The sequence below is a fragment of the Drosophila ananassae genome, chromosome 2R (assembly GCF_017639315.1).
Source record: "Drosophila ananassae strain 14024-0371.13 chromosome 2R, ASM1763931v2, whole genome shotgun sequence".
Lineage (NCBI taxonomy): Eukaryota > Metazoa > Arthropoda > Insecta > Diptera > Drosophilidae > Drosophila > Drosophila ananassae.
The window spans coordinates 16,925,358-16,950,310 of NC_057928.1; the positions used below are offsets into that span (position 1 = coordinate 16,925,358).

General features: G+C 38.7%; 8 protein-coding genes across 8 annotated transcripts; 6 read left to right on the forward strand and 2 right to left on the reverse strand.

The window, feature by feature from the left end:
* Positions 1 to 34: 34 nt before the first annotated feature.
* Positions 35 to 1,772, forward strand: LOC6506834 (probable serine hydrolase). Its single transcript, XM_001957111.4, has 3 exons — positions 35 to 177; positions 495 to 604; positions 677 to 1,772. Exons 1-3 carry the CDS (start codon positions 165 to 167, stop codon positions 1,619 to 1,621), a joined length of 1,068 nt encoding a protein of 355 aa, XP_001957147.2. The 5' UTR covers positions 35 to 164; the 3' UTR covers positions 1,622 to 1,772.
* A 1,227-nt stretch (positions 1,773 to 2,999) lies between these two features.
* Positions 3,000 to 3,648, reverse strand: LOC6493146 (pupal cuticle protein Edg-78E). Its single transcript, XM_001957110.3, has 2 exons — positions 3,552 to 3,648; positions 3,000 to 3,488 (listed from the first exon to the last, which is right to left on the reverse strand). The coding sequence occupies exons 1-2, from the start codon at positions 3,636 to 3,638 to the stop codon at positions 3,141 to 3,143; spliced, it is 435 nt and encodes a 144-aa protein (XP_001957146.2). The 5' UTR covers positions 3,639 to 3,648; the 3' UTR covers positions 3,000 to 3,140.
* A 2,433-nt stretch (positions 3,649 to 6,081) lies between these two features.
* On the forward strand, positions 6,082 to 6,887 carry LOC6506835 (pupal cuticle protein Edg-78E). Its single transcript, XM_001957109.4, has 2 exons — positions 6,082 to 6,353; positions 6,416 to 6,887. Exons 1-2 carry the CDS (start codon positions 6,342 to 6,344, stop codon positions 6,764 to 6,766), a joined length of 363 nt encoding a protein of 120 aa, XP_001957145.3. The 5' UTR covers positions 6,082 to 6,341; the 3' UTR covers positions 6,767 to 6,887.
* A 589-nt stretch (positions 6,888 to 7,476) lies between these two features.
* LOC26514723 lies at positions 7,477 to 8,668 on the forward strand. The gene is made up of 3 exons (XM_014910173.3): positions 7,477 to 7,707; positions 7,775 to 8,352; positions 8,414 to 8,668. Exons 1-3 carry the CDS (start codon positions 7,530 to 7,532, stop codon positions 8,543 to 8,545), a joined length of 888 nt encoding a protein of 295 aa, XP_014765659.1. The 5' UTR covers positions 7,477 to 7,529; the 3' UTR covers positions 8,546 to 8,668.
* Positions 8,669 to 9,146: 478 nt separating this feature from the next.
* LOC6493145 (pupal cuticle protein Edg-78E) lies at positions 9,147 to 10,568 on the reverse strand. Its single transcript, XM_001957108.3, has 2 exons — positions 10,347 to 10,568; positions 9,147 to 10,264 (listed from the first exon to the last, which is right to left on the reverse strand). The coding sequence occupies exons 1-2, from the start codon at positions 10,356 to 10,358 to the stop codon at positions 9,857 to 9,859; spliced, it is 420 nt and encodes a 139-aa protein (XP_001957144.1). The 5' UTR covers positions 10,359 to 10,568; the 3' UTR covers positions 9,147 to 9,856.
* Positions 10,569 to 13,164: 2,596 nt separating this feature from the next.
* LOC6506836 (pupal cuticle protein Edg-78E) lies at positions 13,165 to 13,999 on the forward strand. Its single transcript, XM_044714437.1, has 2 exons — positions 13,165 to 13,348; positions 13,413 to 13,999. Exons 1-2 carry the CDS (start codon positions 13,316 to 13,318, stop codon positions 13,770 to 13,772), a joined length of 393 nt encoding a protein of 130 aa, XP_044570372.1. The 5' UTR covers positions 13,165 to 13,315; the 3' UTR covers positions 13,773 to 13,999.
* A 1,921-nt stretch (positions 14,000 to 15,920) lies between these two features.
* On the forward strand, positions 15,921 to 16,719 carry LOC6506837 (MICOS complex subunit MIC13 homolog QIL1). The gene is made up of 2 exons (XM_001957106.4): positions 15,921 to 16,099; positions 16,170 to 16,719. Exons 1-2 carry the CDS (start codon positions 16,089 to 16,091, stop codon positions 16,522 to 16,524), a joined length of 366 nt encoding a protein of 121 aa, XP_001957142.1. The 5' UTR covers positions 15,921 to 16,088; the 3' UTR covers positions 16,525 to 16,719.
* A 3,390-nt stretch (positions 16,720 to 20,109) lies between these two features.
* Positions 20,110 to 24,004, forward strand: LOC6506838 (pH-sensitive chloride channel 2). Its single transcript, XM_001957105.4, has 7 exons — positions 20,110 to 20,779; positions 22,072 to 22,199; positions 22,262 to 22,669; positions 22,727 to 22,885; positions 22,944 to 23,099; positions 23,163 to 23,542; positions 23,605 to 24,004. The coding sequence occupies exons 1-7, from the start codon at positions 20,712 to 20,714 to the stop codon at positions 23,845 to 23,847; spliced, it is 1,542 nt and encodes a 513-aa protein (XP_001957141.1). The 5' UTR covers positions 20,110 to 20,711; the 3' UTR covers positions 23,848 to 24,004.
* The last annotated feature ends 949 nt before the right edge of the window (positions 24,005 to 24,953 follow it).

A 24,953-nucleotide genomic window follows, 5' to 3' on the forward strand; every position in this document is an offset into this window, starting at 1 on the left:
TTTCCGCATAAACGCCCACACCCGTCTAACAGCTGTAGTTTGATATTCCGGATGATCGATCCATTCACCTGCGTTGCATTAGGCAAATAAATAATTAATATAAAATATAAATATAAATATAAAAGTCTCTGTATTAAACTAAATTAAAAAGATCCCGTCCCACGATGAGTCGTAAACGTGAGTTATAATTTGCAACGGCTGCCAAGGGAGACCACCTTGACCTTTGAGACCTTTCATTGAGACGCCGGCATTGATTTTGATCCGTTTTGGCCGATATTTACCGATTTCAGCGATGCAGGCACGCCAAATTCGCATTTTTTATGCTTCTCTTTATTGTTTACTTTCCGCTTTCATGTTTTTTGCTTTCGCCTTTGGCTTTTTGTTAACTAATCGCACCGCTAATCTGGTCAAGTCGCCACTGATAAGCCTCTCAGTTTGGTAAACTTTGGAATTGAAGCGTATTCTGAAGCTCATTCCATTTTTGGACTTTTCAGCGGACAGAATGGATTTGGAGGACAGCTCAAGTGGCACCGTCAGTGGCAGCGATCTCGCCCAGCGTTATCGGCATGCAGGCGACTTAACTGGCGAAGCTCCAACCAGACCAGTATGTGTACTTTGATCTACATTGTTATATCCTAATATTTTACATTGATTTTTTTGCATTCTGCCCTTACAGTTTTCGGAAATCAGCATCACAGTGCCCTGGGGTCATATATCCGGAAAATGGTACGGCCCTCAGAACGTTCAGCCTCTTTTGGGGCTCCATGGCTGGCAGGACAACGCGGGAACATTCGATCGCCTCATGCCGTTGCTATCGCCGGACATAGCTTTCCTGTCAATCGATTTACCGGGTCATGGACTCTCCTCCCGCTTGCCGGATGGCTGCTACTACAACTCCGTCGATAATCTCTACGTGATCCGGCTAATCATGAAACAGTATAAATGGGAGAAGGTTTCCCTCGTGGGCCACTCCATGTCCTCAATCATTTGCTTCGTATTCGCCGCTGTTTTTCCCGACAAAGTGGACATGATCATTGGTATAGATGCCCTTAAGCCCCACCAACGACCTTATCCATCTGTTATACGAACAATGGAAACGAGATTAGATGAATTTTTGCGCGAAGATCAGCGAAATCGGAGCAAGAACGAACCACCCAGCTATTCCTATGATGAACTCATTGAACGCGTCTACATTGGAACATTCCACTCTGTGAACAAGGAGCACTGCAAGCATTTGATGGCCCGCAACATCCAGAAATCAGAGAAGTACCCCGATAAGTACTTCTTCTGTCGCGATCGGCGCCTGAAGTTCTACAACTACGCCATTGGGTCGCAGGAGCTTTGCGTGGAGATGGCCCATCGCATCACATGCCCATATCTGTTCATCAAGGCCACCCAGTCCTCGTACTTTGAGGACAAGAAGTACTACGACGAGGTGCTGGACGTGTTGGTTAAGAAGCCCAACTTTGAGTACGTTGAAGCCAATGGCTCGCACCATGTGCACATAAACGATCCGGAGGCCATTATCGGGCCGGTCAACAACTTCATCCATCGCTTTGGACCGGCGGCAGCGGCAGCTTCTCGCCAAAAGGCCAAGGAGGCAAAGGAGAGCAAGCTCTAGAGACGCCGGCGTCAATACATTCAAAAAGGCCAAATGGGGCTTATTTATGATTGCACATATGTATTGCACTGGTTTTTATACTTAATTGTTGATTATGTGATCCCAGCAGGGGACTCAGTCCTGCTATAAATATACAATGTACATATGCCAACACAGGGTTCGTTGCCGATTAATGGGGTAGTTGTGAAGGATACTACAAAACAGGTTATTCGATAAGCTTAACCCATTCAAAGTTAAGATATTTTGAACTTTTCTGAAAATTTATAAGAACATCTGATACTTTTTGAGAGATATTTTACATTTTGAGGTGAAAAAAATCTACAATATTAAATAAAACTATGAAACAAGTTATTTAAAATGCTTATTTTCTATACATAAGTTGTACTTATCTTATCTTTATGTCTTGAAAGATTTAACAACTTAAATTAATATCATTGTTTTGTTAATTATTTTTATCAGGGACCGTAAATCATGATTTGTTATGATTTTTATTTAAAAAATCACAAAAACGTGGTTATTTCTTATTTTTTTGCCCAGAAAACGCTGATTATTTTGTGAGTTTTTGAATAAAACTCATAATAACAAAAGTCCCTGCTTTTTATCTTTCCTTAAACAAATTTTAGCCCCAATAGGCTTAAAAATTTCCTGTTTCCTTGGCGAAGAGTGACTTTACAGCTGCCGGCCGCTGACCCAAATCTTGACCAAGTAGAATTCAAGAAGCGAAAGTGTTAATAACCCGCAAACCAGTTTCCCAATTCCCAGCCGGCAATTGCATAATTTTCTAGACTCTTTCTGGTTATTTTTTAATTTTTTTTTTCTGGTTCGTTGTGGAGGTCAGCCAGAGTTGGATTTACATGGAAATGGTTATTTAAAATATATATTTTTTAAAATTAACTGAACCGGGGCAAGCTGATGCTGAAAAAAAAGATGCCAAGTGAGTTGTTGGCCCTGCGGCTTCCACATTTGTCTGCATACGTTTTTAGCTTGGTTTTTACCTCTTGCCTTGGTCAGTTCCTGGGTCTGGTTTGCGGTTTGATAAATAATCTTGGACAGCTGTTTAATTTGGCTCAAATTGTTAACAAACGTGAGACTAAGAAATATTGATTTAATTAAACAAAACACCAAAACAAGAATGTTTTCTAGTTCGGAGATCATTTTAGGAATAAGCCGATTATATTCATTCCGAATTATTCCGAAGAGTGATATAATAAATTGGAGATTCAAAAATCCCTTCTTGATTCACTGAAATATCTGGTGACATACTAAAATATTCAAATGCAATTTGGAAAAATTATGAACTCGGATTAGATGGTGGGACTTTCAAGTTTTTATCCAGTGCATGGATTTGCATCCAATTTCCATAATTAAGACAAGATTATTAAGGTTGAAATGATCATTTATGTAAATTGTATGGAGATTGTTTTTTGCTTATGTACACGCATTTTTAAAACTAGATATAACTCATTTTTAGCCGCAATAGCAATATGACTAGGCCATCAATGGGGTATCCAATTCCGGTTTACTGTTGGGGCGGGTGGGCGGCATTGTATTCCAGAGCCCTGAGGATGGCCTCTGGGATGGGAGGAGGAGTGGGCAAATGGGCACCCTGGGGCTGGTATCCGTTCTCATCAGCGACATAGGTAACAGCGATGGACTCGCCTTCGGGGGAAATGTACGAAAAGGAGCCAGTATTACCATTGGCATTGCCAGCCTCCTGGACTTGGATTCCATTGCTAGTTTCGAAGGCGTAGTTGTAGTTTCCCTCGGGATCGGCAGAAACGCTATCCTCGCGGGTGATAACAGCATCCCTGTTGATGTTGTCCGCATGGACATTGGCCAGCATGAGGGCGGCGAGCAGGCAGAGCGACTGGAATTGTTATCCGGAGATTAGGTACATCCTCAGGTGATATTTTTGAACACTTCTACTCACAAGCTTGAACATTTTGTAGTTTCCTAGGTTGTCTAAATCCAAACTGATTGGGTGATCTTCGGAGGCGGTGGCTTTTATAGCCGCCATCGGATCTTCTCCGCCGCCGCAGCCACCACCGCTGTCGACGTTGGCGTTGGCGTCACGGACGCTGACGTCTCTAATCTGGCTCTGAGCACCAAGCCGCCGCTTCAAACCAAATATCTAACTTAATATGTTTGTGTGTTTTTTGGCAAAAAGAGCAGCATACCGATCGAATTAAATCAAATTCAGCGCAGCCCCAGAAAAATAAAACTAGAAAGGAGGACTCTTCTTGGGATTTGATATTTTGGATACACTTTTTGGATGTAACCCCTTTTAGAAGTTGACTTTCAGGATAACCTATTTTGTTAAAGTAACTTAGTTATTCTATCTTTACTCCTTTATTTTATAACGTGTCATAAATAGATCTTTAAATATTTTATAAAAATAAAATCAAAGACTTAAGATGTATATCTTAAAATATATAATAAATATAATAAATATAAATATAATAAATATAAATATAAATTTTTTTTGAAGAACATAAAAATACAATATTTTTAAACAAGATATTTAATAAATAATTATTAGCTATTCTGATCTATATTCAAAGATAGAAAAAAAAATCATTCTTATCATGAAAAAGTTAATACCCCTTGGAAGGGGAAAAATAAAACATTTGAACCCATTTGAAGTGGCTGCCACTGATGGAGCCACATCTGCCCCGGTGGCGGTAATCACCGATCCGACTTTGCACTTAATGGCTAATAGTTTCGGTTAGCTGTTTGGATTTTCGCAGAGGTAATGGCAAATGTGACATTCGCCAATGGAATCGAGGGCTACAACAGAGAGGGGGCCCACCAACTCGTGGCGAATAAATTTAAATCAATCCAATTTATCATCCGTTTCAATTTCGATTTCATTTGGTCTGGGGATGAGAGCGAAGGCGTATAACTTGTTTGTTCATCAAGGAATTCGTTCTTAATTCGCTCTCCATCTCAACAAACTCAACAAGTTTGTGGCATTAGCATACAAATTTGCTGTCCAGCAATAAATTAATTCTAGGCCTAAACGCACTTAGCACTATGGCTAATAAAATGCCTATCAATCGCAGACCCACCTGATCTGACAAACTAGTTCAGCCCTAAAGACAATATATCTATGACGTTCCCAACAGATGGAACATTCACAAAAATTTGAATTGTTAAATTGCCTAAAATGGGGGGAGAAAAAAAAAACAAAAAAAAAAGTAAAATAAACTTGGTAGAACATTCCGAATTTTTTCTTTTTTTATGTTTCACGAGAGATACATTCCAAGATATCACGACAAATTATACAGCAACTTTATAATGGCTTCGAAACAACTTTTTAATCAATATTTGCATATTGTGGTGTTTATTTTTAAAAGTCTAAATGCATACTATAGCCGTTTAAGATTTCAGTTATCTCCATTTCCATTTCCAGATGCAGCTCTACTTTCCTGCTTTCCTTTTAAAATCATTCGAAATCGATCGTCTCCGGGTAAAATCCATACTGATCAACGTGATAGACTAGACGTAGGCACTTGCCATCCGGTAAAGTATAAACAATGAATTCATCGGATATCGTCTGGTTGTTATAGAGCTCCTCCTCAACTGCACTTTCATTCTGGACCTTGGTTTCAATTTGGGACGGGATCGGGGGTATCGCTCTCGGCTCAACTCCATGGCTGATCACAAGCCAGCTCAACAAAATGGAAATCCACTTCAGGTTTCTAGGGACTATCTTTACAAAAGTTTGAAAAGTGTACATAGTTTTTTTTTGAATATTTTTTCTCGGCTTGATTTGGTGATTGTATTTTTGTTTTTTTCAATTGGTGCTGGGAAGTCCAGTCTTTTCTTTCCGGTCTTTTAACATTTCCTTGTCGAGCGAAACAATTCTTGGCAATTAACACCGATTCGGAAGATGTTTGCTACACTAATTTAGCGAAAAAACAAAACTAAAACAGTCTTTTTGTGGAAGTCCAAGTATAAATTTGTTTAAACTTATCGCATAGTCCAAGGCAATTAATCAATTCGCCGAAACATCAAAGTTAACAATTAATTAAAGTCATAAATGTAGGGTATCAGAAGATCATGCATTTGTGGCAGATCTTCGGCGGCGCTCCGGGTGACATGTTGCCAGGTTGTGACCTTGCCCATCTACATCTGAACCGATTTCAACAGCTTTCCAGGGGCATGCGCACCTGCCACTCCAATTGGAAGTTTCGCGCCCAGGGCGCCCCATCTCCAATTGAAAGTTGTAACAAAAAAAAAAATAAATCTCAGAGATTCATAATTCGTTTTTATTTGGAATTTCCAGGGGCCCATGAATGAGCCGGTAACCGCATTAAACAACAATTTTTATTTGTATACAATTTAACATTTAGTGGGATTCGGAATTAAAAAACTGAAACCGAAACTGAAACCGAATTAAAAGCATACAAAATAAATTGTTGGCAAATGACTCATGTATTTTAAAGGCTCTTTTCGGTCGTACTATTGCTGTTATTGTTTCAATATTGTGGTATGATGATACAAGTTTTATTTTTTTTTGGCAATTATAGTTACCCCTGGTCCTCCTCGGTTCGAAAAAAAAACCCGTTTGAGTGCCTGTAACTAAAGACAAGGGTCCCCAACTCATCACCATCCATATAAAAGACGCACTTGAGCTGATCGAATTAAACAGTTGCACTGCAAGCAGCCAAACCACAGCATCATCTCATCATCCACTGAACTTCAAACCACCAGCAAGATGTACAAATATGTAAGTTTTGCGCAATGCCCACTCATCCTCTGATTACTGGACATATCAACCTCCAATTCCAGCTGTTCTGCCTGGCTCTCATCGGCTGCGCCTGCGCCGACAACATCAACAAAGATGCCCAGATCCGCAGCTTCCAGAACGATGCTTCCGATGCCGAGGGAAACTACCAGTTCGCCTATGAGACCAGCAACGGTATCCAGTTCCAGGAGGCGGGCAATGCCAATGGTGTCCGGGGCGCTCTCAGCTATGTTTCGCCCGAGGGCGAGCCGATCTCGCTGACCTACACAGCCGACGAGGAGGGATACCATCCGGTGGGCGATCATCTGCCCACGCCGCCCCCAGTTCCCGCCTATGTGCTCCGCGCCCTGGAATATATTCGCACTCATCCTCCGTCCCAGAAGGATCAACAGTAGGTTGAAGGATCCAGCCACTGAAACAGATTCCGAAACTGCAACCAGTCATTGTTATTTAGAGACATACAATTGTACGTTAAACTAGTAGATACTATAATAAAACACGTCAATACAGGAAAAATGTCTGCATTTTAATTTAATTAAACATTTTTATAAAGATTTAATAATTGCAAATTGGAACTAAAAGTTATACCTTACTTAACTAACCGTTTAAGATCAAAGGGATTCACATTTTTGAAATAACTTTCATTAATTTTTAACCCTATAAAGATGTTGTTACCTTTTGTAGTCTACCAATATATGAATTTTATATTTTTGTCTCAGTTATAAGTTTTTATATAAAGATCAATGGCATTTTCAATATATTTTTTATATCCTACAATAGTTTCAACAATTTTTCAAGAAATTGTGACATAACGGCGACATAACTATTTCATGAGCTTTTAGCGATAGACCGATAAGTCGATAGAAAGGATATCTAAAACTAGGAGGTACACACTGGCCAATAAATATAATTTCAAAAAGGTTTTCCACCATTTAGGGGCTTTTTTGTGAACGCCTGATTTTAGCCCACTTAACTAAATTATATTACATTATAACTTATAGATTATAAGTGTTAAAATAATGCGTTAAAATTGACATTTATCGACGACGATAAACGGAAACATCAAACATCCCTGGGAAGTCCATCTCTGTTTCAATAGTGTTGCATTGCGATTTAATTTTGAACTTTCAAGCTAAGAACGACAAAACCACGTGCACCATGGCCCTTAGATTAAAAGACTCCATCGAAATTTTGGTTGAAAAAACTTCATTGTATGAGAGGCCTGAACACGAAATATTTAGAAAGGATTCGGCCGATATCACCCGGAAAATAATTCAGTGTCTTCATGAAACAAATTCCACTTTCTTGCCGGAATTCGAGGACTTGAATACAACATGTAAGATAATTTATTAAGTTTAATAAGTTTTGTAGAGCATGTTTTTTGATATAAACCTTTTAAAAAGGTTTATTCTGGAACCACCCATTTCCTCCCTTTCGCCTACCAATTCTGTGGATAAAAATGCCATTTGAAATCGATTCGGATCGTGTGATTGGCAAACTGAAGCTGAAGACTGACATTCGCCACCCGGCTGTCGACGATGGCCATCTTGACGGGGAGATCTTGAGCTTGATGTTTGCCCTGGACATGAATGGGACTACTGCGAAAATGCTACATTTTACTTGCACTAGTGGAAATAGATACAAATTGTCTTCTGAAATGTCTCCGCTCGGTAATCGGATATTTTATACCATCTACGCCAATCTATATGGCGAAAATGGTATTTTCAAGGAAGCTCCCATATATTATCATTTCATTTTGGGATATAAGTTCCGCAATGATACAAATTGGTATTCTTATACGTCTGAGGGTTTTGTCAAATTCGAGCGACCAGTGGATATATCAAAAAATCATAGGCTGGCACGAATGCTGTCCGTTCTGAGCAAATTGCTCTTGAATTTGCACGTGTATCCGCCCGTAGCAGTCCAAGTGTCACAGCAGGTTATGTGTTTCTCAATTGAATTTAGTGAGATTTTGATGGAGGTGAGTTACTTTTCACAAAATCTCTATTTATTTGACTTATGATTCATTATAATACTTTCAGGCCATCAGGCTATGCGTTCCTTATGCCAAAAATCCACGAAATTTATCTGCTGTCCACGTGAAGTTGTTAAACTGGAAGAAGGATGATGCTGTTATTCTTTCCGAACTATTAGCTCTATTTTCTATTACATAGATAGATAGAAACCACAAATTGGAGACTATATTCTTACTAGTTCTTCCTAATATACAAATTTTTTTCATCATCATTTCAAATCTCTTTACTCACCAATTTCAATATAAACGATATTGCACCATATTTGAATTTCATTTTCAAAGGTTTAAAACTTAAAACCAACATACTCTAAACATACTTTTATGACTAAACATACTCTTATTACTACTACCTAAAATATTAAATAAGGATTTTTATTATTTTTTCATGATACACAACAGGATCTCCTAGGATCAAAATAAAAAGAGAAGTTTAATGTTATTTACCTTTTTTATCCACCAATTACAAGATACATAATAAATATTTGAATTTCTCTGGAGATGTATTGTTTATTTTCTGTTTATAATTAGGAAATAAATACCAAGTCCAAGTATAGGGTATTAAATTCTTCCAGCAACAAAAGCCCACAAAAATCAATTAATAAATGTTATCTGATTAATACACTTAACCAATTAACAAAGCAGGTCATTTCATGTATATTCAGTATCTGAAAAGAGAGGCACATTTTAAGATAAAACTATACTTTTAGGCTTCCACCTAAAAAAAAAAGACGGTAAACATATGTTTTTGAAATTTGCATGATTTAATTGTTTAGCTTATTAGCTTATTATAATTTGTCGTTTTTAAATTCGAGCAGGCCGAACTTGATTCGAATGTTTGCAAATGTTCCCGCTAGTTTGTTTTTTTTTTCATTCTTTTTTTTATGGACATACATAGTTTTTTTTTTTACCCGGAAAGAAAATGCCTTTTGTTATTAAGTCATCGCTAGATCGCCAAACACAGAAACAGAATCGCGATTCATTTCCATCCAGTTTTCAAATTTCCATATCTGAGAATAGACGTAAATATTAATCAGACGCGCAGACAAATAAAGCTGTTAGCGGATAATGGGATATCAAGATAGAATTCGATGGGGTCACTTGAGATTTCTTATTTTTTTTTAGATGTGTGCTTTTTTTGGGCGTGCCTTTGTTTGCTCTTTATGGGCGCAAATACAATAAATTCACGCCACGGAACAACCGATGGATGGGTGATTTATAGCCCAACCAGAAAAACCTCAAGGTAAAGACAAAGAAAAGTTAATGAACATTTGCGCAGTTCGAAGAACTTACAAAAACTAGCAACAACTTAGTTTAAGTTGGGGGGTATGCTCTTAGTTAGTTGGTGGTGCTATATTAGTACGTGCTAAATGGTGTGGTTCAGCCTTCTTCTTGGACACTTGCATCCAATTCGGTGCGAATATATGTAGTTTGAGCTTCAGGAACTTCAGAATCAGAACACGTTTGGCTTCAGCTTGCCATCCTCGGTGTGGGTGCGAATGTATTCCAAGGATCGCAGGATATAGTCGGGTGTTGGTGGAGGCTGCGGTAGATGTCGTCCCACCACATGGAAGCCCAGCTCATCGGCTATGTATCGGGTTTCGATGGGCATTCCCTCAGGCGAGGTATAGCTATAAATTCCAATGGTTTCCAGGGCAGTTCCTGCGGCCTGAACGTCGATGCCATTGCTGGTTTTGAAGGCGAACTTAAAGACGCCCTCGTCGTCCAGCGGCGAAACCCGGAAGTCCGTGATCTGGGCATCCCGTTCGTCCCCGCCAACCAATCGACGGATCCGGCGAACACGCACCAAACGGGCATCCACTTCGAACCCAATCAGGCCCAAGCAGAGCAATCCAATCAGCTGAAACCAAAAGGGGTCTTATCAGCCATCGATATGATCACAGATCGGGAACACAGATTAGGGCTCATGGCCGAATGCTTACAAAATATCGCATATTTGTATTTTGTTTCTGGTTTTTTTTTTGCACACACCCCGGCAACACGGCACAAGATCACACAGTAAGTTTCGAAATAATTTCGAATATATTTTGGAATAATTTTCAGTTCGAATTTAAGGTCTCTTGGAACGAAGTGTACGACGTCTGTGAGGTTCAAAGTTAGCCACCGAACTGCCAATCCGGCGCGCTGCTGTTTTCAAATTTATATATGAGGAAAACATCTGCCCAAAACGTAAGCAGCGAAAATCTAATAAGCATAACCAAATGCCAATAATCACGCTGGCTTGGCTTCGCTTGGGTCCATCTTTTGTATCGGTTATCTGAAATGGACGCTACTACCCTACCCTACCCTAGACTAGCCAAAGATTCTCGATTTTTTGATACCAGGTCGCAGCGAATTGGCTAAATAATTCATTTCCGTTTTTATCTGGCGGATACCATGTTTGCTTATTCATATTTTATGGCTTTAAACGTCAGAGACGGATAAAAACGAGACTAAAAAGTGTCAAGTAGTTTGAGTTCTTGAAGATGCGAAGCCAATTTCGTTTGAAATTTATTATGGCAGTGGTTTTTGATATTTATGCCACTCAAGAGCGGAAGGCGTTCAACTTGATGGGTTTTTATTGTTTCGTTTATTGCATTTCTCTAACGGTATTTATCAATTCGTATAAAGCTTTTATTATCTAGTTTTAATGACAAAACTCGATTAAAATTTAGTCACTTAAACAAAAGCATTAAACTGCAAACAAAATTCGGCTTTGGCCCACTGAAAAAAAAGTGCTAATCACCAAAGTTACTTAACCATCTGGAGACGTTATAACACGGAAGCATTTTAGATCCCAGCATGTTCTCAAATAATCACATAAAAATATAAAAATAATTTTTAAAGCCTTTTCATGTTTTGTTTATACTTTTTGGCTTGAATCGAATGCAAATAAGGGCTATAAAAATCACAGAGAATGCGATAAAATCTAGGAAAATAGGCCATCAAATTATGAGAAGCCGACCAAGAATGGTATTAGAATTAACAGAAGTCGATTTAACGAGCTTTGATTTGTTAATCAGGCGAAGAAATATAATTAACGTAAGCAGTTCCGGATCAAGAAGAATGACACAGTATGGTTCTACAACTTTACAGTTTCAAAAGCAGACTGACTCTGACAGTCGTTGTCAGTTCGTTGCCTAAGTCTTTTGTTTTTTGGCCCAAATATAAGAATGTTTGCGAGTGGGCTGGCTTTGCTGCATAAATTATAATATTTGCCAAACACGAATAACTAAACAAATTAAATTTTTATAACAAAACATAAGCAGGAGTTGTTTATTAACATAATTCTACATTTCTTAATTAATGTTCTCAAAGTGTCAAATACCCTGGGGGGGTCATAGTCATCCGAAAACTACTACGAAAACTATCTAATAGTTCACACACGCATCTCGACCGGAGAAGATGATCGTTTCGCAGAAGGAGAACTGGAAAAGGCAGTTGATCGGCGGTTGTGGTTTTAGTTTCGGCTTTGGTTTTCTAGTTTTTCGTGTTTGTGTTTCGCAACTGATTCTAAGGCTAAACTATTTGGCGTCGATTTGTGTTACTTAATTAATGTTGTCCGCGAAAAGATCTCGACTTGTTTGACTTGAAGATTTATGTCTGAAAATTAGCCGAAGATTATTTTCGCTTCTTGCTTTCATCTTCACCCAGTATGCTGCCCGTCTTTTATTGAAGACTATGTAAATGATGAATAAACGCTGGCCGTTGTTTCTTAATTAGCAAATACTTTTCAAAAGCAAACAAAACAAAATAAATACAATGCAAATATCATTAGGCAAACGCATAGGCATTCTGATTGATGGAGTGATTGAATGATTCTGCAGCAGAGACACCTTGGCGGGCGGCAAGTTGTAAAGTCGCGCTATGCAAATCAGAGGGCGCGGGACCGAAACGTACAAGTCGTGCAAGGTCTAGGTCTGCATAGTTCCCAATCCCGCACAGTGGTTCAAAATTCAATTTAAATTTATATAAATATCAGTCACCCTAAATATTTTTAAATTTTATTTTTGGATTCGTTACACAAATTCCCAAAAAAAAAAAAACCGTTCCATTTACTTGATAAACAGAAGTTATTTAATTTGCAAAATAATTCAAACCAAACACCGAAACTCAATTTTAGCCATGATCGATGATTGTGCAGTGAACCTTTAGCATTTCCAGTTTGGCTTTAAAATCGCCAACAGTTTATCGAATAATCAAAGTTGACGTATTATTCGCATAATTAGCACGCCTCATTAAATCAAATTAATATATTTGGTATTGGCTTTTTAGTTAAGAGTTCGCCTCAACCATGACCTTTTACAGCAGCCGAAAATAGAATTTAATTATAATAAATTAATAGCTAAATGCAGCAATTTGTCAGTCGCCGGAAAATCCATGAAATCGGTATGGGAATCAATATCGCACCACTGTGCATAACTTTCGATTTCATTTGAGACTGCTATGCAGGCACACCTACAAATAGACCCCGAAACGTCCGAAAACAACTTCATTGTCAGGCGATAATAGCCCGACATTAACACAAAATTATTATAAATCAATTCCCGTGCTTCGGACTCGTCTTTTGAAGATGATTGGGATGATGATGCTGCTTTTGATTTTTTGACTGCATCGATTCCTGATTTATGTTTTGTTTACCCCTCGATTTTGAATCAGAGAACTGTTCTCAGAAAGCGCCGTTTTGAATAAAATTAGCACAAGCTCCCCCTGCTGAAATCGAAAGCTTCCTTTCGCACCCGTTTTAATCTCTTTAGGCCAGTCCAAATTCAACCTTCGACTGCAGCGGATCGTCGCTACTACCACGGCTATATAACGGTTTTATTTTGAATACTGAATCCGATTCAGGTTCGGTTTCAGGTTCGAGATCCAGACAGTAAAACCAAACATTTGGAATAATTTTAATTAGGAGATGATGTCTCCGTCATCGCGCTCGTTTTGCAAGGTTTGTGCGTCGATTGTTATTGAATTGTTTGTTGTTCGGACCCGCTAATCCTCCCGTACGTCAGATACTCGTCGTTATGGCCCTAGGATGCCTGCATTTTTGTAGTGGAATTGCCCGGGATTCGACGGCCAGAACCATCTACTACAGGAATATACCCCCAGACTCACTTGGCCACTACAGCTTCGATTTCCAGACCACCAATGGCATCACCACCAAGGGGGCTGGCAACGAAAACGGAGCAGTGGGAGTGGTCCAGTATGTGTCCCCCGAGGGCATTCCGGTGACCTTTTCGTACGTGGCCGATGCGAATGGATATCAGCCAACCGGAGATATGATTCCCACGATTCCGCTGCATGTAATCCGCCAGTTGGAATATATTCGAACCCACTCGCCCGTAGACGAGCGGAGGTCGAGGCGCTGGTAAAAAATCAGATACCAAAATTCCATATTAAAACAATTATATATTGACTCTTAAATAGCTGTCAATTATTGCCTGGCTGAATGCCGTTGCAGTTGAGGAATATTTAAATTTTGTATTTATGTTTATCGTTTTCACATGCAACTTGTGACATACTCAACGGCAATCAGCCGGCAACAGAATCATGCCAAAATATATAGCAAACAAATAAATATTCTAGAAATATAAATAAAGTACTAGGTTTAATTGATTTTTGTTCTGGAATTCCGGAAAGTTGTACCCAAAAAAAAACATAATCAAAAAATTACTTTTATTATTCGTAAGGCAAGTAAAAATAGGTAAGATATAAACATCAAGAACTTATTAAATATATAAATTAAAGACTCGATTTTTGAAGTAAATTGTTTTTAAAAGTTTTAATAAAACATAAAAACTCTCTATGACAAATATAGTAGAAGCTTATCGGCCAGATAATTTTTTTAGAATATAAATTAATTCTTTTGAGACAAAACTAAAGTGGTTCTTTCAGCTAAAATGTCAGCTTAAATATATTTAAAGATCATGCAAAAAAAGTTCATTAATGTTCGTTGTTTATGAACCATAACTCAAAGAACAGAATCTTAAGTAGCAAAGAATTTAAATGCTTCACAAGTTCTCTCAGTGTACATTCCAAAATCAGAGGTGCAAACCATTTTCAGAATATTCTTTGAAATAGTCGAAGATTTATGAACTGCAGAACTAGTCGAGATCATGTTTTCTATGCTAATGATTCAGAAACTAAATTGAACCAAAATGCCAGCTTTCATCAACACATTGTGAGCTGGTTTCTTAAAAAAATAAATATTGTCATACTTCTCCGATGGGTTGACCTTGTCTTTAAGAACGACTTTCGCTTTTAAAGGTAATCAAAGAAAAGATTGTCGCTTATTTGCATGTGGGCGCCTAATTAAGGTCGTTGCATAATATTGACCGACTAGTCGAGACCCACTTTATGTAACCAGACTAATAAACCAAATTGAGTTAACACCGTCCACAAAGTTGGCATTAAATGTCACCGAAACAAGTTGCTGATTGATGCTCGTGCTCGCCTCAAATTAATCTCCAATTTGGTTCCGGCCTTGGGGGAAGATATATCACCAATAGATTACGGTGGGCACCTCCGGAGTTCCATCATGTAAAGCCAATTCCCCCGCTGATGCAGTGCGTCGGCTATCCAACTAGTTGGCAGAACCATTCATATTCAGACAAAATCAAATATGAATTATTCATGACGGGTTCGCTTATCTGATCGCCCCTTTCAACAGAAGCATTAAGCTCTCAAACACATATTAGACAGATGACTGGCAACATGTCGGGAAACACGACCAATTTGTATCCATCCCTCTTCCAGATTTTGAACTATTCCGAAAAACTTTAGTTTCTAACCAGTTGTAGGTTCTGTTTTTCGGATTTTGCGAATCTTTATCCACGTGCCAGTCCGGTTGCAGGGGTATCAGCTTTTGTTATTTTCGACTGCCCCGGCTAAATATCAGCGGTTGCTGATTTATGGATCGGAACAAGCATTCATAAGGCTTTAATGACAGGCTTAACTGCTTTAATGCCACCGCTGGGAGTTTAGCATCCAACCAAGTATTAAATCTTATTAATCAACTAATTTAAGAATTAAGAATCAACTTCAAAGGCGACAAACGGGTGTTGGGTAATTTAGACCGAGTCGAAAGTTTTGCCTTTAAATATGAATTTTTAACAATCTTTTTGTTCATAAGTGAGGCGGTTATCTTTTCAAAGGTCAATGGCCCACTAAACTTGAAAAAGGTGTGTTCAAATCAATGTTAACATTATGTAAAGTAAACTTGTAAATTTTAAAATTCAGACATTTATGTATACCAAGTTCAAAGATAAAGGTCGATGACTTTGAACTTGATGACTCTACACTGACGTGTAATGTTTAATTACTAATAGGAAAATCTATTTGTTTTCAAATCATGGAAGCTAACTATTTGACTCCGTTCCTTGCAAAATCAGAACGCAAAAACACTTTTTCAAAGAAAAATTTAAAATTAGTTTTCCACCATAGAGTTGAGTTAATATTTGAGATGCCACTTCACTGCTCACGTTACCCAACACTAATTTTTACGTTTTTAACACTTCAATTGGATATTTACTAACACTTGAAAAATAAAAAACATTTCTGCGAGACAATAATATGATATAGGAATTGCTAAAATTCTAAACGAAAACGACCAGGCTAGACTAGTTTGGATTCCATACCACCCTTAATTGACTGTCACTCTCTCTTCCCAAGAAATCAAACAAATCGCCATGGTTTTGGGGTGAGTAAAATTGCAATTTTTGGCAACTTACGTAAGCAGAGTTTGCTAATTTGTATCTAATATTTTGCAGATTTCTGCTGCGCGGAAGCGCTGTCGCTGGAGTCGTGTACTACACCCAGAGTGTTGGCATCTGGGGCAGCACGGACAAGACCGATAAGCTGTACAACAACGTCAAATCGGAGCTCTGCCCGTACGTCCAAAAGGCGAAGAAACAGCTGCCGTTCGAGGTTCCTCAGCTGCCCAAGTCCGGAGAGATCCGATTCCTGGCAAAGCACTACTATAACGAGGGCGTCAAGAGCTCCTTCCGCTTCGTTCACATGCTGCCCTGCTACGCCGGCCGGGGCCTGAAGAAGATTAAGGACACCTTCGAGGACTTTGCCAAGTCACCGGCAATCACCGGCGGTGAAACCGGTGCGGCGAAATAATCCACTTTGGGAGGCTGTTTTCGTGTTAGCTCATAGTTAGCCTATTGAATAATGTCTGTGTAAAGTTTACGGATCCGTAGTCCAGCGGATCCATGACGAAAAAACTGTTTTTGGCGTACTTAAACGCATCGAGCTGGAACTTCCAGTTCAGAAATACAAAAATTTACGTGGTAAGCGGCTAAGATCGCGCTAAAAGTTGAAAGTATTTGATTTAAACAACGGGAATGATTGGGTTGGTTACTCCAGTTTATCACTTCAAAAGCTTCGTAATGCTTGTTTTAAAAACTATACCTTCAGTGATTTATTATAAGTTTTTTAGGAGGTCTAGGTAAACAAAACTCTTAGACCGGATAGCCTATTATTATATTTGTGATATGCGCTTCTATAAATATCCAAGTGATTCTCCTTTTTTGTTCCCTGTTAGCAGTCTGAGTTAATTTACTTAGATCTTCTCCTATCACACGTAAGACGCCTGTCTCCTGGCCGAAAAAAAACCTGGAGCAACTGATTTATTAAACACTACCGCTCCGGATTTGTATTTGGCTAGCCAGGGAGAAAAAAAACCCAGAGTGAGTTGTCACGGTGATGTCTCTGAAACACGTGAATTATTTATTTTTTGTGGGTTCTCGTCAGTCGTACGGAGATCGCATCCACATAGGTATTGTACATACTAGAACTGATAACATGATATTATTGCTGTAAACATTGTTTAAGATTGGAAATATATACTACGATGGCGGTTGTCCAACAAACCGGAGATAAAATGAAAACAAAACGATCCGCCGTCATCTTTCAGTGGAATGGTTGACATTTTACAGCAGCTTCCGTTACGGTTTGAATGAGAAATAACAGAATATTACGCATACGCCACGGTGGCCAGAGTAAATATTAAACAAAGCTTTAAATGCTACCCAACGGACGTCACTGAAGGGGTTCGTACGCCCGCTGGCTGATAACAATATGGTGCTATAATTTGGGCTACCAAGGAGTCGGAGATTATGGCCCAAAAGTCAACTCGAAAATGGTAACAAAAGATAGAGAGACCTAGCCACTGGCCATCCCCAAAAACCCATTCGGATTCGGCTGTCATCGCTTTAAATTTAGACAGGCACTTGAGACCATCGTCTTCGATTATCTGCCGGGTAATAATACACGTTTTTAATTTCAATTTCGAGTACGTTTATTTGCAATTCTATTTATTGTATTTGATATTTACTGAATGCCCCTGACGCGGGCTTCTATTTACATGGCACACCATTTTCCATTTTTGTTTTTAATTAATTAAACTTTTCGCATCCAAACACAAGCAACTGTCTAACCGCCTGCCAGATGTTGTCTTGAGATAAAGACTTTACTTGGCCCCTCCAAAACTGGGCGCCAAAAACTGACACCGCGGATGACTCATCCTACAGTCATATTGAAGATAAAGATATAGATCTTGAGAAATTTCCCTCTCAATGATCGAATCACGCAATCACGTGCTAACCAGGACTCCGTTGCCGTCGGATAAATATTATACAATAGCTTGGACCAATATTTGTGGGTAAACACGAGAATCACATTGCCACCGACCCATAAAAATCGCTGCAAATAAACTTTTAACCTCGAAACCAAAGCACCCACCCAACACCTTCGTCCGGATTCAAGCGGATCGGACCATGGCATTGACTCCAGAGTGTAGAGTGTACTGGAGCTCTGGAGCAAATAGGACGATAGCCGCGATAAGCCATGCTCTTTGCGCGCCAAATTGGCCAAATAAGATCACAAGTGGGCGCTGTTTGCCTTGGCAATGCGAACAATAATTAAATAAGTCTTCTTGTTAAATATTCCCAGATCAAATATGCTCAGCTACGGGCATTTCATTTAATTAAAGTTCTTAAAATAACCCCGATAAGAGGTGAGAAATTGAGAAAAGTCCGTTGGGGAATTGACGTAAGAACTGTTTTTGTATTTTTTTTGGGTAGTTTTATAACTTTCAGGATTTTCAATGTTTTAACCCAGAAATTAATAGAGATTTTGGTGTATTTTTAGGTCAGAATTTATAGAGTCTTATAGGATTCAATTCCTTTTCATTATTTTTATAAGAAAGACAGGAAGAAAAGTATAAGGAAACCCCCACAATGACCTAAGCTTTAAAATTAAGTTTTAGCCATAAATGTTTACAACTTTTTTAAATCATATAAAATTTTGTGTAAACTTTTATCTATCTCGTGCTATTGTAGCACTTGAATTGTCTCGTACACCTGTCCACTGAACAAATGAGGGAATAAATCATTCAAACATAACCAGCCGGTAGGCCCCAATCACGATCCACTCAGGTTTCAAGACTACTGTAGTGTAGGCCGGCCGGGCCAACTACTAGGCTACCAATATATTGAATATTGAGCGTAATTGTATTTGACAAAATGATATTAACTCATTCCGCAATTGGCTATTTGTCATATATTCAATTATTGTCACACTCTTAATTCTGTGTCACGTCGCTGCCTTTAGCTTCGCCTTTTGCCTTCGTCAGACTCATTATAATTTAATATTTCTATACATTTTTGTTTATTTTTTTTTTGTATGATTGTATGAAGGTGTGGAGAAGTGTGCGGATTTCGACCTCAGAGCATAATCCCTTGGCTCGATCGTTCAACCAGGAGGAATTGCAATTGTTAGCTGATAAGAATTGAATAGTTTTTTGTTTGGGTTTGGGAGATACAATGACAATGAGTTTGTTGAACCATCCATCCCAACCATCCCAACCATCCAAGTTTGAATTATAGATTTTTCTGTTAGTCAAGTGAAGATTAAACAAATTACCGAGAGCGTGCGCAAATATTACAGACTTAATTAGAAGCTGGAGGAGTCTGGAACACTTGGACAAACATATGACTGGATGCCCATATGACTAGCTATGACTAGCTCCATCAATTTGTTACGGACCGATCGAAATACATATGCTAATGCCTGGCAACGGGGCAAGAAATGCGAGTGCCTCCAACCTGAAGTGTCTTTATAAATGTTACGATTATTTATTCACATTCGGTGCATTTTCCAATACGCGTTCCATACCGGTTTCCCAACCGATGCAATAATACTTGTAACGATGCTTCGCTTCCGATTTGTGCACAGAAAACAAAATTATGTATGATTCCGCCCCATTATCATACTTTTATTGCTTAGTGAATATAGCCTATTATCGTCAAAAAAACTGATTCATAAGGGTATTGTGGAATTACTAATTTTACAATTTATATATTGATTTGCCAAAAAAAATATATGTATTTAAAAAGGTTAATTTGTTCCTGAAACTTTAGCTTGACTTCCAGAATCATGGTTATAAACTAAAAACTAGTAATTGTAATCCTATTTAATCATTAATAAGAATAAACCTTCAAGTTTCTTTTATAAAATATTTCTCAAACCAAACTTCTTTTTGGAATATTTCTATATATTAATTTTTTGTTTAAAAACCTCAAAGATGGACCATTGATAGTTTCCATTGATAGTTTTTCTCCGAGTGGGTAACGCACGCGGGTGAGTCTATGTCCATATAGTATATATGGTCTATACCTGCTTATAAGTGAGCCGATCGCCAATCGACCCTGCGCTTTTGCTTTTGAGCTCTTGACCAGGTAACAACTCTTACCTGTTGTTTTTCCTTCGAGTTGTGGGTGGCAGTATCACTGAGCACTGAACACCACCTAAAAGCTTATCAGTCTCCCAAAAAAAAAGCGAAATAAAAGCAAAATAATTGAGAGCTAGATCAGCACGGCACGAACTTCACCCAAAAAAAAGTCAGTGCTCGTCGAGAGTGGCAGAAAAAGCGACAGAGCAGACTCGGTTCGGGTTCTGGGTTCGGATTCTCCGGGTATTTCTACAAGGCGCAAAAGCGCCGCGATCTCAAACCGAAAACAGCCGTAGACCGTAGACCGTAAACCGTAGACCAGTCTCCTCGTCCTCGAGTTGTCTGTGGGAAAATCGCGAATAAAAAACGATCGAATATTTGAAACGATCGAATTGGATTTGCATTAATTGCAAAGTGAATGTGTGGAGTGAATGTGCGAGGAGATCGTGTGAAACATGAGCATATAATTTGACAACCCGACAAAATCGAATCATTTAGCAAAAGGCAATCGAAAAGATCAGTTCAGAAAACTCCCCCAACTTCAGCAGAAAATTTAAACAAAAAAAAATACACAATGAAGGACCTCTCCCAATGCTTGTGGATTACAATCATCTTTGGAAGCTGCATCTGGTTCTGCCTTGGGTAAGTTTCAACTGGAATACTGATGGAAAACCCCAACCATTAACCATAATATCAGACACATCATTCAAATTGATTTGCCTCTGTACCCCCAATGGTCTGATAAAAACAATTTTAGCAAGACGTTTCCAAATTTAGATTGATTTCTTCACTTTTTGTTTGACAAAAAATGGTAGTCGAGTAACTTTCCAAAAGTATTCCTAATCTTGAAATTATAAATCATATCAAGAATAGGGAAATGTAAAAAGGAAAGTATTACTCATTACCAGATTCCATTGATAACGGCTCTCAAAAATTTTATCTGATAACAAGATGTTATTTCAGAGAATATGTTCACATGGAATCTGATAAGACTGGGGCTTACACCCATTACAGAATTTGGAAATATTGTTTATAAATATTTCCTGTCCCTGGATTTTTCCAGATTTCAAAACCTGTTGTTGTTCCTCACCAGTTGCAATAACAGTCTGGGAATTTTTAATTTCATTTAAATCTTTAGGTAAATCTTTAAACGATGGCAAAAAATAAATCCTCCATGTCTGAGATTAGAATTTAATTAAGATTTTCTCACCGAACGCACCGAAAAATTATTATTACAGTCGGCATTTTGTCTTTGAAGTCCGAAACAAAAAGTTCAAGAGTCCCCCGTACCCGGTTTGGATGAAAATTTCTTATCGGATAAGTTCAAGATCTGGGGGCTATATCAATACGGAGTCTAATTAGTTTCCTGTTATGGGACCAGGTCAATTGAATTCAATAATTTTTTGTTGTTGCGCAAACAAGTAAATAATGGCGAAAGTAGAAAAAATAAAATACTAGTTAAATAATAGGCGACGACTGTCAGAAGAGAAGACAAATATTTTCCTATTATTTATTTTTATTTAGCCATTTATTTCGCAGTTTGATGATTTAAGGGAACCTGCAAATGAGCTTGCACAGCTGCTCAGGTGCTCACTGCTCACTGCTCAGTAACTCCCATATCTTCCACCTTTATTTTTATTTTTTTCTATCCCATTAATGCGGCTTTGCTCTGAAGAAGTCAGATCCCAAAAAAAAAAAAGTATTTCAAGCATGGAATATCCCAATGAACCCGTAAATTGTTTTACTTTTCAAGTATTGCTCGAAATTGTAAATATTTTTAATGCGCTTTAAAGCTATTGCTTCACCGATTCTTAGGGTGTGAAAAAAAATTAATTAAATATTAAATAATTGTATATTATTTTCGAAAGGGGGGTGGGCTTCAAGAGGTTCCTATAAGTTAAATCCAGATCACTTATCATTTCTTAAACTTTTAGTGCCAACATCCTAGCCGTTGATGAGGAAGAGTGTCCTTCTTTGGTGAATGCCTCAAGTCTGCAACAGACGCAACTCATCCAAAGATTGACCCACGTCTGCCGGTACGATCGCCTGGAGAGACCCATAGGTGAGATAAAAGGATTCAAAGTTGGAAAAATACTTCTATCTAAAATGTAATCTTCCTCCTAGATTACAATTATACGGCGCAACCTGTTAAACGTCTTCCCATCGTCGTAAAGACAAGGATCTACGTATATTTCCTGCAGAATCTCAACTCAGACCTGCTGCAATTCAAGATGCACGCTCTTCTGCAACTGAGTTTCCAGGACAAACGGTTGGCCTACAAGGAGTTCAATCGCTACGACAATATCCTGGGACAGAAGCACCTGAGCGAACGCCTCTGGCTGCCTCACATCTTCTTCTCCAACGAACGAGAATCCAGCATCCTGGGTACGGACGAGAAGGATGTCCTGACCTCTCTGTCTCCAGAGGGCAACGTTATAATTTCCACCAGGATGCAGGCCACCCTTTACTGCTGGATGAACTTTAAAAAGTTTCCCTTTGATCAGCAATTTTGTTCCACTGTCCTAGAGAGCTGTAAGTGATTGGAGTTTAGATTTTTGAACTTAAATAATTTGTAATTCTTATCCACAGGGATGTACAATACCTCTGACTTGGTTTTGGAATGGGAGGAGCATATGCCTATATCCTTTGATCCTGATATGCGTCTGACGGAGTATAATATGGCCAGATTTTGGCACAACACCACCTTGGTGGTTTCGAACATTGAAAATCTGCGACATGGAGCTTTTGGTAGGACGAAAAGGATATCATTTTTAGGACCTTATTTAACTTTATGCTACCCTTATAGTGGGCAACTATAGCTCCTTGAGCTTTACCGTGAATCTGAAGCGTGAAATTGGCTTTTATTTGCTGGATTACTACCTGCCCTCCATGATGATAGTGGCCATTTCCTGGGTATCCTTTTGGCTGCAAGCTGATGCCTCGCCCCCACGAATTATGCTGGGTAAGGTTCAAATCAAATAAATCTTTTAAATTTTAACTAATTGTTAATGTTAATTCTTTTCAGGAACCAGCACTATGCTGTCATTCATCACACTGTCCTCCTCGCAGAGCAAAACCCTGCCCAAGGTGAGCTACATAAAGGTATCGGAGGTGTGGTTCCTCGGATGCACCTTCTTCATCTTTGGCAGCCTGGTGGAGTTTGCCTTCGTGAACACAATCTGGCGGCGAAAGGAGAACATTGAACTGAAAAAGGTCAACAGCAAATACATCATCAAGTCCACTTTGACCCCACGACCCTCGCGACGACAAATTGGTGGCAGTCTGAGCAACGAATCCCGGGCCAGATCCTGCTCCAGTCTGGACAACATTGTCTCGAGCACGGAAAGTGTCCGCAATGGCAATGGAACTGTGAATCCTGGCTTTAACAACTACTTAACAGTTCATGTAAGTATCCTTATTCAATCTTGAGTGATTAAAAATAATAAACTTATCCTTTAATTCTTTAGCCCAACTTGCCCATAATCAAAACCGAGTGCGCCGACACAGTCTCCATTTGTAGTGGACGAACCAGTAACGATCACATCGTGGACATGGACAAGGACAAGGAGAAAAAGGACACTCCTCCAACTTTTACTACGATGACCCCGCAGGAGATCGCCATGTGGATCGATCGGCGTTCCAGACTCCTGTTCCCCTGCATGTTCCTGGCCTTCAATGCCCTCTACTGGACCTTCGTCTACGTATTATAAGATTTTGACCCCCGGGTCGACACCCATGTGAAATCTTGTCTATTTGTTAACGCAAATAATTATTAAATTGTAAGATGCATCATCTCATAGTTGTACAAATGTTGATCATATAAAATTATTGAAAGAACATACTAAAATATATATTCCTAAAATATTATTTCCGTTTAAGTCAAACGTCCATTGTTTAATTTATTCACCAATCATCGCAAAATATTGAAACTTGAAATCTTTTAAAAATTTTGAATTTGTAACTATTTCCAGAGGGCCCATACACAAATCTGGCAACACCATTAAGTATCAGTAGAGTTTCGAACCAGGTTCATGAAAAAATAGAAGTAATTCAATTACAAACCTAAAATTATTCATTTCGTAATTAATTTACTTTAACAATACATACAATTTTTGAAATGAGGGAAATTAAAACATATTTCTCGATTCTCTGTCAAATTTTCTGGGTGATCCCCTTCAAAAATGATGAAAACCGCTTGTAAGGCCAATGTGAGCCACTGCGAAGGCTATATCTTTGCCAATATCCCTCCGATCCTTAAGCGGGATACCTTAAACGATGTGTAGCTCGATTCTCTGCAAATCTGCATCAAAATCTAAATGCAAATTATTTTTTCGATTTTTTGTCAAATTTTCTGGGGGGTCCCCTTCAAAAATGATGAAAAACGCTTCTGAGGCCAATATGAGCCAGTGCGAAGGCTATATCTTCGCCAATATCCCTCCGATCCTTAAGCGGGATACCTTAAACGATGTGTAGCTCGATTCTCCGCAAATCTGAATCAAAATCTAAATGCAAATTATTTTTTCGATTTTTTGTCAAATTTTCTTGGGGGTCCCCTTCAAAAATGATGAAAAACGCTTGTGAGGCCAATATGAGCCAGTGCGAAGGCTATATCTTCGCCAATATCCCTCCGATCCTTAAGCGGGATACCTTAAACGATTTGTGGCTCGATTCTCCGCAAATCTGCATCAAAATCTAAATGCAAATTATTTTTTCGATTTTTTGTTAAATTTTCTGGGGGGTCCCCTTCAAAAATGATGAGAACCGCTTGTAAGGCCAATATGAGCCACTGCGAAGGCAATATCTTCGCCAATATCCC